Source organism: Monodon monoceros, unplaced genomic scaffold (assembly GCF_005190385.1).
Source record: "Monodon monoceros isolate NGI ecotype Baffin Bay Population unplaced genomic scaffold, NGI_Narwhal_1 Super_Scaffold_22, whole genome shotgun sequence".
Taxonomy (NCBI): Eukaryota; Metazoa; Chordata; class Mammalia; order Artiodactyla; family Monodontidae; genus Monodon; species Monodon monoceros.
The window spans coordinates 93,981,028-93,995,812 of NW_021703779.1; the positions used below are offsets into that span (position 1 = coordinate 93,981,028).

Below are 14,785 nucleotides of genomic sequence, written 5' to 3' on the forward strand. Positions count from 1 at the left end.
AAGTGCGCCCTTTCCTGTGGCTGTTGTTTTTTTTGTTTGTTTGTTTTTGTTTTTGTTTAAACATTCCTAGCCCTTCCAGTACTATTTGTTCTCCTGACTATATTATGGGTATTTGCCTGCTGTTCGAGGTTTACTCTTAATTTTCTCAACAGGTTTCTGTGAATTTTAAAAGTATATGAAGCCTTCTTGATTTTAAAGCTTATTACCTTGAAGTTAATTAGCGGTCACCACACCTGGGGAAAGGATTATTTGTGAAATTACTTCAAATGCAAGACCATGGTGTAAAGCAGTGCATCTCAAGTATTTTTGTGCATACAAATCACCTGGGGATCTTGTTAAAAAAACAATTCTGATTCACTAGATCTGAGCTGGGGCCCCAGATTTCAGCAGTTAAATTCCTGAGTGATGCTTGCTGTTGTTCAAGGACCACATTTTGAGTAACAAAGATGTCTGTAAAATTTTAAAACCACATGGATGAATCTCAGATTAATTATGCAGAGTGAAAGAAGCCAGACCTCCCCAAAAAAGTACATACTGTATGATTTCCTTTATATAAAACTCTAGAAAATACAAGTCAATATGTAGTGACAGAAAGCAGATCAGTGGTAGCTTGGGGGTTAGTGAAGTTATAGAGGGGCACAAGGAAACTTACGGGGGTGATGGATATATTCACTATCACGATTGTCATGATTGTTTCATGGGTGCGTACGTAAGTCAACTTATTTGTGCCATTTAAATATGTGTGCTTATTGTATGTAAGTTTTGCCTCAAAACTGTTTAAAAAGGGAACTGAGAAAAATTAACATGGTTTTTTAAGTCTAGTGATATACATGCATGGAACTAAATGTATATTATATTTCCTGAGTTTAATTTTTATTGAGGTATATTTTACGTATCATAAAATTCACCATTTTAAGTTTAGTGTTTTAAGTTTTGGCAATAATATAGTCAAGCAACTGCCACTGCAGTCAAGATACAAAATATTTCCATCACCCAGAAAGTTCCCTTGTTGCCTGTGCTTTGTTTGAAACTAGTGAAATTCCTTTTAAAGTTCCTCAGTTTAACTTTGTAAATGCATGTTTGCTGTCAAATTTGAAATCCTTATAATTATTGTGCTTGCTTGATTTATGAAAATTGTCGTTACTTAAGTTGGCATTTCAAAAGAAACTCCAAAGGCATACTGTTTGATGAAATGCACTGGTATGTGGATAAGCCAGGACCAGTTCCTGAGATAGTCTTATAGTCCAGCTTTTCTCCACTCAACTTTTGTGTATGTACAAATCTTCTTGAGGTGCTGTGCAAAGTAGTCATTTAATACCATAATTGTTCAGCTGAACAACAGCAATATAATCAGATTTCAGTAATGCTATGTATTTGGTTAAGTCAAGTTTGTTTTATTTTTGAAGTATGTGGAGGGATCTTTTGAGAAATACCTGGAACGGTTGGGAGATCCCAAGGTAAGATCAAATATGGGGGTTTAATCTTTTCAGAGTATTTGGAATAGTAGCCTAAATATCATTCAGCTGTGTCACTTTAGCTAGGCCCAGTCTATTTTCTTAAGTAGCCAGCTGTGTTGAATCAAATAGTTCTTGCAAAAGTTTAGAGGCTGGGAATTGACCTGTAGTTTTGTGTTGAATATTGAAAATTGTGTGTTAACAATTTTATCATCTATAGACTAGTGAAAGAGTATACACTACTTGGGAACAGGACTAACCCAAGCCTTTTCACTTTAATGGGGGAGGGGGTGGCAATGAATGTTACTAGGAGGTCATTATTTTTTTTATTAAACAATTCCCCTGATTTGTAGTTATCCTTCTTTTATGTGGGAGTAAGATTCCTAAACATATTAAAAATAATTTTATGTGATTAAATTAATTCCATAGTTCTGGACTTAACACATTTACTAAATACCCTGCCAACTTCGTATTCTTACACTAATTACATTTTTATTGTGTCTTTTAAATCTCCCATATTCCTGTCCTTGTTACTTAATAGCTAACTAAGAAGATCTTTAGGTCCAATTTTTTCTCAGAATAAGTTTATGTTAATAAGTAACTATCACAGTATCCCAAGCCTCAAAGCAAGTTATAGTGTGTTGTACAAATTCTTCACCTACAACAGTGCTAAGCATCTAAAAAAACAATTGTTGAACTTGCAAAAACTTTTACCTCCTAGATACAGAATGCTTTTAAAAACTTTATGCACCGTTTATGTTTAGGAAAGTGCTGGCCATCTGGAAATAAGAGCTCTTTCTCTAATTTATAAGTAAGTTGGATCTCTTTTTTTTTTTAAGAGAGAGAAAGTGTGTGTGTGTGTGTGTAAGGTTTCTAATAAAGTCCCTTTAGGATTGGGAATATTTGAGATTTGATGTATTGATAGTCAAATGAAGTGGTCTAAGCAAAGTCAATGGTGTAATTTTAGGGTGGAGAACTTCTACATTTGTGTCCGTTTGAATGGAAGAATAAAGGGCTTTAAGAACTGCTAGTACTATTCCTGTAGAAAGTCGGAATACTTATCTTAGAATTTTTGTGTATTTAACTTTGTGCCTTTTGTGCATGTGTGCTCATTGGGGCAATATCACTTCCAAGAGGGTAGAAATTGTTTCCTGAGGACAACAAATATTAGATATTACATTGGTTTATGATCCTTCAAAGGGTCACAGTATGAAAACAGATATACAGTATATCTGTAGTATTAAAATTTTATAGGGAAATTAAGAAACGTATTTTTTTTAAAGGCTCTTTAGAGAGGCAGTAATGGTGGAAAAATTTGAAAAACACTGCTCTACTGCTTTGGAAGTTCTGTTTTGGTCTTTAAAACTGCGAAAGTGGCATTTCTGAAAGCTGTAGGTTATATAACGTGGGTTAGAGGCTAGTGGGAATCTTGTTCATTTAAGGAGTTGGATCTGCAGACTCCTTCACAGTTCTTAGGATGGTGAGGTAGCATATACCTTGATAGAATCAGAACCCTCTTGTATGGGGACTTGTTCAAGTTACTGTTTTGCAGTCTGCTCATCCCTCACTAAATCCAGCAAGAAGTAGTACAGAAGAGGCATCGAGCAGGCAGCTAATCAGTTGTTGCTTTTAAATCAGGGACAACCTTTTAAATTGGCCTGCTTTTTGTTATTTTGTATGGCTCTTGGCTAAGCTTTTTAAAAATTTTTAAATGGTTAAAAACATCAAAAGAATAATATTTCATGGCATATGAAAATTATATGAAATTCAATTTCAGTGTCCATAAATAAAGCTTTCACGTACATTTGTTTATGCATTGTCTATGGTTGCTTTCAGGCTACAAAGTCAAAGTTGAGCAGATCATATGGCCTGCAAAAACCATATGTTTGTTATCTGGTCTTTTACCAAGAAAAATTTGCCAACACCTGCTTTAAATAAATGGGAGCCTCCAAAACTTACATTCATACAATTGGCAATTTATCTTCTTTATTCCTCCTTTCCTCAAATTAAGATACATTTTAAAAATGCATAGGACTTTAGGGACAGTTAGCTGTCTATGTTGAATTAATATTTATCCTCTTAAACATTTAGGTTATTTTAGATGAATAAGGTAGGCAGTTTAAAAGCACAAATCTTTGTTCTTATAACTATTTCTTGCATATACTAAATTATCTCTTCTCATCCATCTTTGTTTTCTACCCATGTAGTCGGGATTTCATTCTTTATCGCTATCCTGGCAGGCCTCCAACTCATGTCACAGATAATGGCTATGAAGACAAGGTAAGAAGATAAGTGAATGTTTACTAAAATAAAAAATTGAGTGATGCTGCCAGCTTATCATTAAGAAATCATCCTTTTAAACCTAATTAATGAAAAAATAAGCACAGTCTAAAAGCCAAGCTTTTCTACAACTAGCCTTTTCCTCTCCAGTTAGTCAGCCTAAGTATTGTTAGCTATCTTTCTGAACAAACCTGATCTTGTCACTCCTCTGTAATAGGAAAAAAAACACCCAAAACCCTAATTGACTCTCCATTGACTAGAAGATAAGGATCAAACTCTGAAGCTAGACATTCAGTAACCTAGAGGGTCCCAAACCTTCTTTCCAGCTTCATTGTCCTTCAACCTTAGTACATCATGTGTCCAGAGAGTCCAACTTTCATGCTCTTTTCCTTTGTATCTCAAATGTTAATTCCTTTGAAACTTTACCACCTCCCCTGGAGTTATTTCCTCCCTTTTTGTTCCCCTAGCATCACCCAGGTAAGTATAGTGTTTATCACCTTGTATATGTTTTCATGTCTGTTTCTCTCATTAGTCTGAAAGTTTTTTAAGTGCAGGGACAATGTGCTACTACTGTCTAGTAAGGTGCTTGGAAAATAGTAGGAGGTTGTTTAGTTGGTTGAGAACTCTCAGCAGGTACACAGATTGTTTTTTAGCATACAGTTTTTCTTCCAAAAAGTTTTTAAGAAAAGCCTTCTATCCAGATGATTTGATTAGTGAATGTAGATTACACAGTATTTGAGTTTTGTCTTGTTTCATACCATGGAGCAAAATTCAGGCAGCATTTTGATGGTAAGATAAGACTAGATACTGGTAGAACTGTTAGAATATTACAGTAATCTAGACAGAAGGCCTGAACTAGGCAAGTGGCATTAGGAATAGAAAAGACTGAATAGGATGCAAGAGATAACTTAGAACGTAAGTATAAATTGGGGCATGTTAATTATTTTACTGATGGCACTGCCAATTTGTTCAGTAAACATTAAGCCCCTGTAGTGTACCAGGCAGTTTACTATGTTTTGGGGATACCACAATTAATACAGCAAAATCCTTGCCCTCTAAGGGCTCAAGAGGCTATGAAGACAGACATGTAAATAACTACAGTGAAGTGATATGTCTTACAATACAACTATATGCAAAGAGCATATAAGAAAAAGCCCTTCACTGTGCTTTAGGGAGTTTAGAAAGTTTCATGGTGGTTGTGACATTTAAGTGGAGTATTAAAAAAAATGAGTCTAACAAGTATAAAGGGCAGTCTCTTCAGAGGAAACACTATATGCAAAGGCATAGAAGCAAGAGACCCTTTGAGGCCAAGTAGCTGGATGGGGGGAAGACAGTGCTGAAAAGATGGCTAGAGGGATGTAGTAGGCTGTGCCAATAATTTGGCTTTTCATTGTACAGAATAGTCAATTGAAGCTTTTTTCCAATATTTTATTATGAAGGTTTTTCAAACATACAGAAAAGCTAAAAGAATTTTACATTGAGCATCCATAAGCCCACCACTTAGTCCACTGCTAATATTTAATATCCTTGTTTTGTCACATATCTAACCACCCCTCTATCCATTCATCAATCCATCTTAAGTTTTGATGTCTTTCAAAGTAAATTCAGACATTAGTATAATTGTCCCTAAACACTCAATTCAGAGTTTTTAAGCAAAGGTGTGACATAATCAGACTTGTTTGAGGAAGAGGCGTGTTAGCTGTTGTGTTTTAGCAACTGTACACAGCATTGTCTGAGATGAGATTTAGACAGTTAGATCTTTACCAGGAACCTTTAAACCTGCAGTTAATTTTTTTCTCCAACATTTTATTCTGAAAATTTTCATACAGAGAGAAATTATAAGATTTGTATAGTGAACATCCATATTCCTACCACCTAGTTCCTATAATTATACAGCTCTGTTTTCAAATGAGTCGTATACATTTTACAGAGATATTTTTGAGCTAATTAAGGGGAAAACATCACCCATTGGGAACCATAAGAATACAAAAATGTAAGACCTTTTTAGTGTGTGCAGCCATGAGAATATCATGTGTAAGTCTCATCCATACATATATATAGAGCTAACACTTAACAGCAGTTGGGTATTTGCATTGCACAGGATACTGTATATATGTCTGATTTGGGAATGTACAAAGCGAATGTTAGTTTATATTGAAATTTAAGTATGGAAGAGCCAGGTGGCAGCAGGGTACTTTTGTTGTGTGACACCTTGCTTTGCCTAAAACTTAGTTGCTGTATCAGTTCAGGCTCCTAAGATTTATATTTGAATTGTTTGTATTTTCAAAAATGACTTTATTAAAAGCAGTGAACATTATTAATAAGCTTTGCATAAAATATATTTTAGAGCACATTTTTGAAGAAATAAATACCTAATGTTCACCCTAGTACCTTTCACCTTTTTAGCTGACTTAATTCTGCATTTTACATAGTTATCCAGTGTCAAAGTGAATGCTACTGGAAACTAGCCATTTTCACTCAGCCAATTTGTTCTATCTAGAAAGAATAGAAAAACACTATATTTAAAACAAAATGAAACGTGTATCTGGAAATGTAGAGTGAAAAGTCAAGTTTCTGTTCATGCTTTTCAATCTCATGTGCTTCAAAGTAACAGCTATTAAGTTTGGGTGGGTATCCCAATTTCATTCTCTATGTATTTATTCATTTATTAGCTTTTATGTAGATGGACTCATACTTAACATTCTGTCACTTGTTCTTTTCAGATATTTATCCCCATCAGTAATCTAGATCTGCCTCATTTTTAACTAGTTTACTGCCATTACATCCTACCTTCCCACCCCCAACAAACACACCACCCACAAGTATGTATGAGAAAATTATTATTTTATGTTGAGATACCACCAGGAACATGAAAGCCGTCATGCTTAGTTTTGCCTCTTCCAATCAAAATAGAACTTCTTGCCACTTCAATAGAGAAATTGTATACTCATCTTTGTTTTCTTTCCTGCTTATTTAGTCATCAGTTCTGGTTAGCTGGGTTCCTTTAACGAATCCTTACTAACTGCCCCTGGTTATTAACCTTTCTTTGTTGGAGTTCCCAGTTCTTCTAGTCCAAAGTACAAAAGCCTTCTCAGCTCAAAATCTGCTCACTGTTCTTTTAGATTAATGAACTCCTCTTAAATGCAAATACCCCTTGGGGGTGGGTGAAACTTTGCAACTTAAACTTTATTGTGGGTTACTTTAGCTTGATACTCCCTCTCAGTACTTTGAAATGGATTATACTGATAGAGTTGTGATTGCAAAAAAAGACTAGGGAAGAATAATAGACCTGCGGTCAGAGAACTTGTTCATTGGGAGAAGTTAGCCCAGGGTAGTGTAGGAAAGTAGAAAAAAGAGTGCTTAGGATAATTTTCTGCCAAAGAAACTTGGTGGCACTATCCTCTCATAGATCACAGAGAATTGTCTTTAGTACCTCAGGTTGTTTCCAGAGATGGCTTCAAAATGAAATAGACTTTTAATCACTAGGGATTACATCCTTTACACAAGACAGAGGTTTTTGAAGAAAAATTCAAAAAGGTTTTGGACCTGTTATATAAACAGATTTCATCACATGGAGCCAGGGAGCATTTTTACTGAAATAATTTGGTTAGTAAGCCTCACCTCTGAATGTTGTTTGAGAAAACTAGATATTGAAGGAATCAGCTAAGAGATTAACTCATTTTATAGCCATCTCAGTGCCTCAGTTCTTTAAGGAAGGCTCCTATATAGCATATTGATATATTGCTATTCAATATAGTGGATAACATTTTGAATAAATTGAATGAAATTCCTCCCCCCATAGTCTAATTTGGGGTATTTGACCTGTTTTCTCCATTTTTAGAAGTTCAGCTGGGTCGTTTGACTTGTGTTAGGCTTCCTATTCCATTTGCTCAATTTGTAAAAGTTCCCATCTTTTGCAAATTCGTAAATCGGGACTTGTTTGGTATATTATCAGGAATGTGATTGAGGCTCACAGTGTTGCCTTAGCAGTGATTTTAATCTTGACATTTAAAAGTCACTGTCTTACCTCCCTTAGCACGATAATCTCTAGGTCCATTCATGTTGCTGCAAATGGCATTATTTCATTCTTTTTTATGGCTGAGTAATATTCCATTGTATATATGTACCACATCTTTTTGGAAGTCAACCACATACAAAGATGGTAAGAAGGTTAAAAGACAAAAGTAGTAAAATATCTATATCCACAATAAGCATTAAGGGATACACAAAAAAGATGTAAAATATGATGTCAAAAACAGTAATCATGAGGGAAGGAGAGTAAAAATACAGGGTTGATAAAATGCATTTGAAATTAAGAGATCAGCAGTTTAAAATAATCATGTGTAAATATATATATATATATAGAGAGAGATTGCTATATATAAATCTCATGCTAACCACAAACTAGAAATCTGTAATAGATACACACACATAATAGAGAAAAGAATCCAAATGTAACACTAAAGAAAGTTATCAACTCGTAAGAGAGCAGAAGAAGAAGAAAGGAACAAAAAAGAACTACAAAAACAACTCCAAACAATTAACAAAAATAAAAAAGGATGGAAAATTGTGTCAAGAACCTGGAGTAACTAAAACTCTAATATACTGCTAGTATAAGTATAAATTGCACAACCATTTTGGAAAACTGTCTTCTTTTTAAAATTGAAGTGTGGTTAGTTTGCAGTGTTGTGTTAATTGCAGGTGTGCAGTGGGGTAATTTAGTTGTACATAATATATTTTTTTCAGATTCTTTTCGCTTATTAAAAAAATTAAAAAAAAAACTCACTGTCAAGAAAATCTGTTTGTGGAATACAGCTTTCATTTATCTGTATTTGGATTTTAAACTCACTTTTTCCCCAGCCTTATTGAGATTTGATTGACATGTATGCTAAGTGAAATAAGTCAAACAGAGAAAGACAAATACTGTATGATATCACATATGTAGAATCTGAAAGTCACTTTTTTAAAAAAGCAAATTTAGTTTATCAATTTCTGATTAGCAACTTAATTTGAAGTATTTCATGGTTGTAAGATATCTAACATTCACTTAATTGTTCTATGTGTTTTTCTTTTCTTCAGATTCTACTCTGCTGTTCAAGTAATGGTCATTACGATTCAGTGTACTCAAAACAATTTCAGTCAAGTGCAGCTGTTTGTCAAGGCATGTGAAGGCTTTATAAATGTTTGGGTGTGCTTTCAGATGATTTGTTGCCGATCTTTAAATTGAGTGGCCCACCATAAATAGCTCTTTTAAAACTTTGTTGGTACCTATTGAATTCATATACTGGGTTATAGCTATTTTCACATTGTTATAAAAATTCTTATTTTGACAATTGGAGTTTTGGTCATTTTTTCCTTTAGCTGTATTGTATGAAATTCTCTATAAAGATGTGTTTGTTGTGGATGAAGAAGAGTTGAAGACTGCAGTTAAGTTGTTTCGAAGTGGTTCCAAGAAGAACAGGAACAGTGCTGTGACTAGCAGTGGGGATGTCCGTATTGACTACAAGAGTTCAACTCAGGATAGGTAATAAAGGGAAAGGGGATGTCAACTACAAGATCATCATGTTTCTGTGTATCATTTGAAAGTGGAAGGGACCTGGCAAGCTTATGACTTAGTATATTTATACACAGTCATCTCTTGACATTTGTGGAGGATTGGTGCCAGGACCCCTGCAAACACCAAAATGCTTGATGCTCAAGTCCCTTGTATAAAACAGTGTAGTATGTGCAGTTGACCCTTTCCATATCCATGGGTTCTGCGCCCACAGATTCAACCAATTCCATCCGTGGCTGGTTGAATCTGTGGATGTGGAACCTGCTGAAATGAAGGGGCCAACTGTATATACACACACATGTATGTATGTATATATGCTTGTATGTACAGGGATATACGTTTTTTAATGGGGGAAGAGAAGTTTTACCAAAAGATATGTTGCATTGCGAAATGCTCAGGCTTTGGGGGTTTGGTCCAAGTCAGAATCAGTTTTTTTGTTTTTCTCCTATTAACCTGTCTTGTGTCAATTTTATTATTAGTCCAGCCACAAGAACTCAAGACGGGTAGGGGGGAAATTTCCCCCTCCTGACACATATCTCAAGTCTGACTCCAGAATCAGTTTTTTAATTGCTAGAAGAGACTTTGGAACTATAATCACATGATTCTCAAACTTATATATGAATTACTTAGGGCGCTTGTTAGAAAGGCAGATTTGGGGGCCTCCCTTCAAAATTGGAGGTCAGAGTAGGGCCAGGGATCTACTTTTTAAACAAGTACACCCAAGTATTCTGATAGAGGTAGGCCATGGACCACACTTTGAGGGAAAAAAACCTGATTCTAAACCAGCACCATCATTTTGTAGATGGTAACTGAGGTTCAAAGTGGTTACTTGACACACACATCCAGCTACTAGAAAAGAATCAGGCTAAAGGGGAGTTTTAGGAGCTTCTAGTGTCTGCCTTTGGTACTCACTAGGAGTATACATTGTGGCCTCTGAGGAAGCAGCTATTATTGAACAGATTTAGTCAAAAACTTTGAGATAATAAAGTAGATGTTGTCTTATATTTCTCCCTGATTCTTCTGTCTGGAAATTCAGATAGGCTTGGTGCTAGTCAGATATAACCTTGTCTTTTTGTTGTCTTGCAGTTCTATTTCTTGAATGTTTAATGCTGTTTTTTTTTTTTTTTTTTGGATAAAGAGGGTTTTTTAAAACTTACAATCGGCCCTCCCGATCCACATGCAGAACCTGGGGTGGTGGAAGGCTGACTGTGAGGGACTTGAGAAACTTGAGGATTTTTATATCTACCAGGGGTCCTGGACCCAATCCCTCATGGATGCCGAGGGATGACTGTATTAAGGAATGCGGCGGGGGGGTGGTGGCAACCATATATATCAGGGTAGAAGTTGCTTCATTCTGCACTGATTATTTGTATTAAGAACTTGAGGCTTACAGAAACTAAAGTAGTAGGAAGGCAGGGTGTATTAGTTATCTGTTGCTGCATGACAATATTTCCACAAACTTGGCAGCTTAAAACAACATTCTTATCTCATAATTTATGTGGGTTAGGAATCTGGGCACAGCTTATCTGGGTCTTCTGCTTAGGATCTCACAAGAATGTAATGAGGGTTTTAGCCAAGATTGAGTTCTCATCTGGAGCTTTGGGGAAGGATCCACATGGTTCTTGGTAGTATTCAATTCCTTGCAGCTGTAGGACTGAGAACTTCAGCTTTTTGCTGGCTGTCAGCCAGAATAACCCTCAGCCCCTTGCCACATGGGGTTGGTGAACATGTCTGCTTGCTTCCTTGTAGTCAGCAAGAGAGAGAGATCAGCAAGACAGGCACTACATTCTTATATAGTGTAATGATATACATCCTGTCTATTGGTTAGACGCAAACTTGGAGGGAAATCATACAAGAGTGTGAACACCAGGAGGTGGGGATCATAGTGACCATCTTAAGATTGTGTCCCCACAGGAGGTATGAAATATATAGGAGGTATTTGTAGCACGTACTTAAAAAAAGGAAGCATAAATGTAAATGCTGGGATGAAAATGTATTTGCCTCATTTTTAGAACTGAGCTACTTTACCACTAGATGGTGGTATAGTCATTAGACTTACGACTTAGCTACTGCATTTATATAAAGCTCTTTGTTCTAAATCTTTTCAATTAGGACTGAAGAGTGGGGTGCCTGCTGCAATGTTGAAAATATACCAGAGGGGTACAATCAAGGAACAGAAGAAGCAAAGGTTTGAGATCTTCTAGGGCAAAGAATTTTCATAATCTTGGCTTGCAGTATCATAACTTAAACTAGTTAATGTCAGATGGTCCATTTTAGTTATATGGGGTGGGGGAAGAGCTGATGTTTTCCTTCGTGTAAGTCTTGATCTGAAATGTAAAATGTGTGCTTAATGTTCTCTGAATTTTTGTTCCTATGGAATTGTAAATTTTTTTCAAAGCTAACTCTGAACACTTGAGAAATTTCAGAAGCTGTTGTTTTCAAGTTAAAGTAATATTAGAAACCCAGTAGATATTTAGTTTGTAATCAGTCTTCTGATGCTGAGGTTTCTTTTTGTCATTAAAGAGAGTAAGGTTTATTCCTATTTTACTCAGAAAATAGGTAGTAATCCTAGTTGGAGAAACAGGAGGAATTTTACCACCTGTATAGGTCTAATATCAAGCAGACCTTCAGTTTGAGACTAGCTAAATAGGGCAAATACTACTAGAACAATCTCTGTGTATGCCCCCAAGTGCTGGTAATTTGGAAACAGTATGGAATACCATGAAATTCTAGGAAAGCAGAAGAAAAAGATAATTCTTTTGGAAATTGTAGCAGATTTTGACCAAAATGAAGTAACCTTTTCAGATTTGTCTAGGTGTCTAGGGTACAGAAACACTTGCACCTCTGTATGCATATTAAGATGAGACTTGTTGAATAGCCCTGACTGAATCTTTAATTCTGGTCTGTGTTGCATTGATTTATGTATCTCCTGAGTTACTGGCTGCTTTAGACAGTATTTCCCTTCTGCCACCTATAACCTTTTAGATTTCTGCATATTGCTTATTTAGACTCCTGATTTTTAAAAAATACAGTAAAATTTATTGTGGCTTTTCTTTTTTTTTTAATGAAGGTTTATTTATTTATTTAGGCTATGTTGGGTCTTCGTTGCAGTGCGCGGGCTTTCTCTAGTTGTGGTGAGCGGGGCTACTCTTCATTGAGGTGCTCAGTCTTCTCATTGCTGGGGCTTCTCTTGTTGCGGAGCATGGGCTCCAGGTGTGCGGGCTTCAGTAGTTGTGGTGCACGTGCTTAGCTGCTCCGATGCATGTGGGATCTTCCCGGACCAGGGCTCGAACCCATGTCCTCTGCATTGGCAGGTGGATTCTTAACCACTATGCCACCAGGGAAGTCCTATTTCTTTTAATAAAGAAGGAAAGGCCTATATGTACATAGTTTTAAAAAAGGAAGAAAAGAACCTTATTTCTTCCTTCTTCATAGAATGAAGACTTAAGGATGGTGAGTTTGTAGCATGATTATTTTTGTTTTAGACTCCAGAAAATCCGTCAAAGATGCTCTTCCCTTATAAGGTGCTCAAAGCCCTGGATCCAGAAATCTATCGTAATGTAGAATTTGATGTTTGGCTGGACAGCAGAAAAGGTAATGAAACATCAACAGGATATTTTTGAATCCTGACAGATCTAGGAGAATAATTTTGCAAATTTTTTTAATAAGAGGTGTTTTCAAACCACTGCTATAAAAAAACCCACTTTAATATGTTTATATGGTACTTTTTAGCCTACTCAATACATGATTTACATCCAAAGGAGGAAACAAATAGGTTTAGAACTGGGGAGGGATCTTTTAGAGTCTGATGTTCATCAGGGACTTCAACTGTGCAAAGACTGTGTGTCTTTAGATAACTTTAAGAGTACCAGAAACTTGTAAGTGGAAATAAGTTCATCTTAAGTTTAATGTGTCAAGACTGCCCTCACTGATAGATGAATAGATCAGGTGTTGGCAAACTATGACCTGTGAATCAAATCTAGTCTGCCACCTGTTTTTGTATGGTCTGTGAGCTAAGAATGGTTTTTATATTTTAAGTGTCAGGGAAAAATTAAAAGAACAGTGTATTGTGATACATGAAAATTATATGAAATTCAATTTTAAGTGTCCATAAAGTTTTATGACAGACTTGAATAATTGCAAGAGTCTGTATGGCCCACAAACTTTATTTATTTTTATTTTTTTAAATTTTATTTTATTCTTTTTGCGGTACATGGGCCTCTAACTGTTGTGGCCTCCCCCGTTGCGGAGCACAGGCTCTGGACGCGCAGGCTCAGTGGCCATGGCTCATGGGCCCAGCCACTCCACGGCATGTGGGATCTTCCCAGACCAGGATACGAACCCGCGTCCCCTGCATCGGCAGGCGGACTCTCAACCACTGCGCCACCAGGGAAGCCCATGGCCCAGAAACTGTAAAATATTTACTATATGGCTCTTTACAGAGAAAATTTGCCAACCCTTGAAATAAGTAATTGTTTCTCTCCCCTTATAAGATAACTAAGTTGATCAAAGTAGGTCTTAAAGTTCTGCCATCAAGGTAGCCTTTAATGTTTCATATTCAACTCCTTGAACCTTGGTGGTGAACCTAGGTATAGTTAATAATCTAGAATGAGGTTAATACCTTGTGGAACACAATGAAAACACAGTTGATCCTTGAACAATGTGGGGGTTAGGGCTGCTGACCCCCTAAGCAGTTGAAAATCCAGATATAATTTGTAGTCAGCCTTCAGTATTCCCAGTTCCTCTGTATCCTCAGTTCTACATCCTCAGATTCAACAACCTTGGAACTTGTAGTACTATTGAAAAAAATCCGCATATGAGTGGATACATGCAGTTTAAACCCGTGCTGTTCAAGGGTAAACTGTATTGCTTTGAAGAAGCTACACAGTGGGTTTTTTTTCCTTTTTTAAAAAAATTGAAGTGTGTTACTTTCAAACTGTACCTTGTTGGTATATGACCAACTCTAAGATTACAACCTCCCAATTTCCACCTGTTTGTGTTTTATAGCACAGAACTATTCTGGCAGGTCTCCTTAGATTGACCACAAGAATAACCCATCAAGAGTGATGGAATGACCCTTTAGGACGTTTTCCCTCCAGATTTTAGCTTACAGTGGTAGCATTGTCAAAAACACTGTGGTAAAAGTAAATAAGAAAATGAAATGATGTAAAACAGCAAAGGAACCAGTTCGGTTCAGCTTGAATCTTCATTTTCTTTTCATAGAACTTCAAAAATCTGATTATATGGAGTATGCTGGGAGACAGTACTATTTGGGAGACAAATGTCAGGTTAGTTCCTTCTTTAAAGAATCAGTAATTTGTTTTTCTGAGATTGTGGTTTTAGTCATTAATATGAGTTCAACAACTAATTTACAAAATGCTAGGATTTTTTTAATGTTTGGTTAAATTTTAATTACAAACTTGTGATTAGATGTAACACTGTTTCAGCCTGTGCAGCCTCCATTGAACTGGACTGGCAGTGTTGATTATCAACTGCT

General features: G+C 36.2%; 1 protein-coding gene across 1 annotated transcript in view; it reads left to right on the forward strand.

Moving 5' to 3' along the window:
- Positions 1 to 14,785, forward strand: part of ALG13 (ALG13 UDP-N-acetylglucosaminyltransferase subunit) — a 56,376-nt gene that overhangs the window by 21,310 nt on the left and 20,281 nt on the right. The window contains 8 exon segments of the mRNA XM_029240215.1: positions 1,407 to 1,457; positions 2,219 to 2,265; positions 3,662 to 3,734; positions 8,814 to 8,895; positions 9,096 to 9,258; positions 11,401 to 11,476; positions 12,774 to 12,882; positions 14,512 to 14,576. Of these exon segments, the coding sequence (XP_029096048.1) occupies positions 1,407 to 1,457; positions 2,219 to 2,265; positions 3,662 to 3,734; positions 8,814 to 8,895; positions 9,096 to 9,258; positions 11,401 to 11,476; positions 12,774 to 12,882; positions 14,512 to 14,576 (666 nt within the window).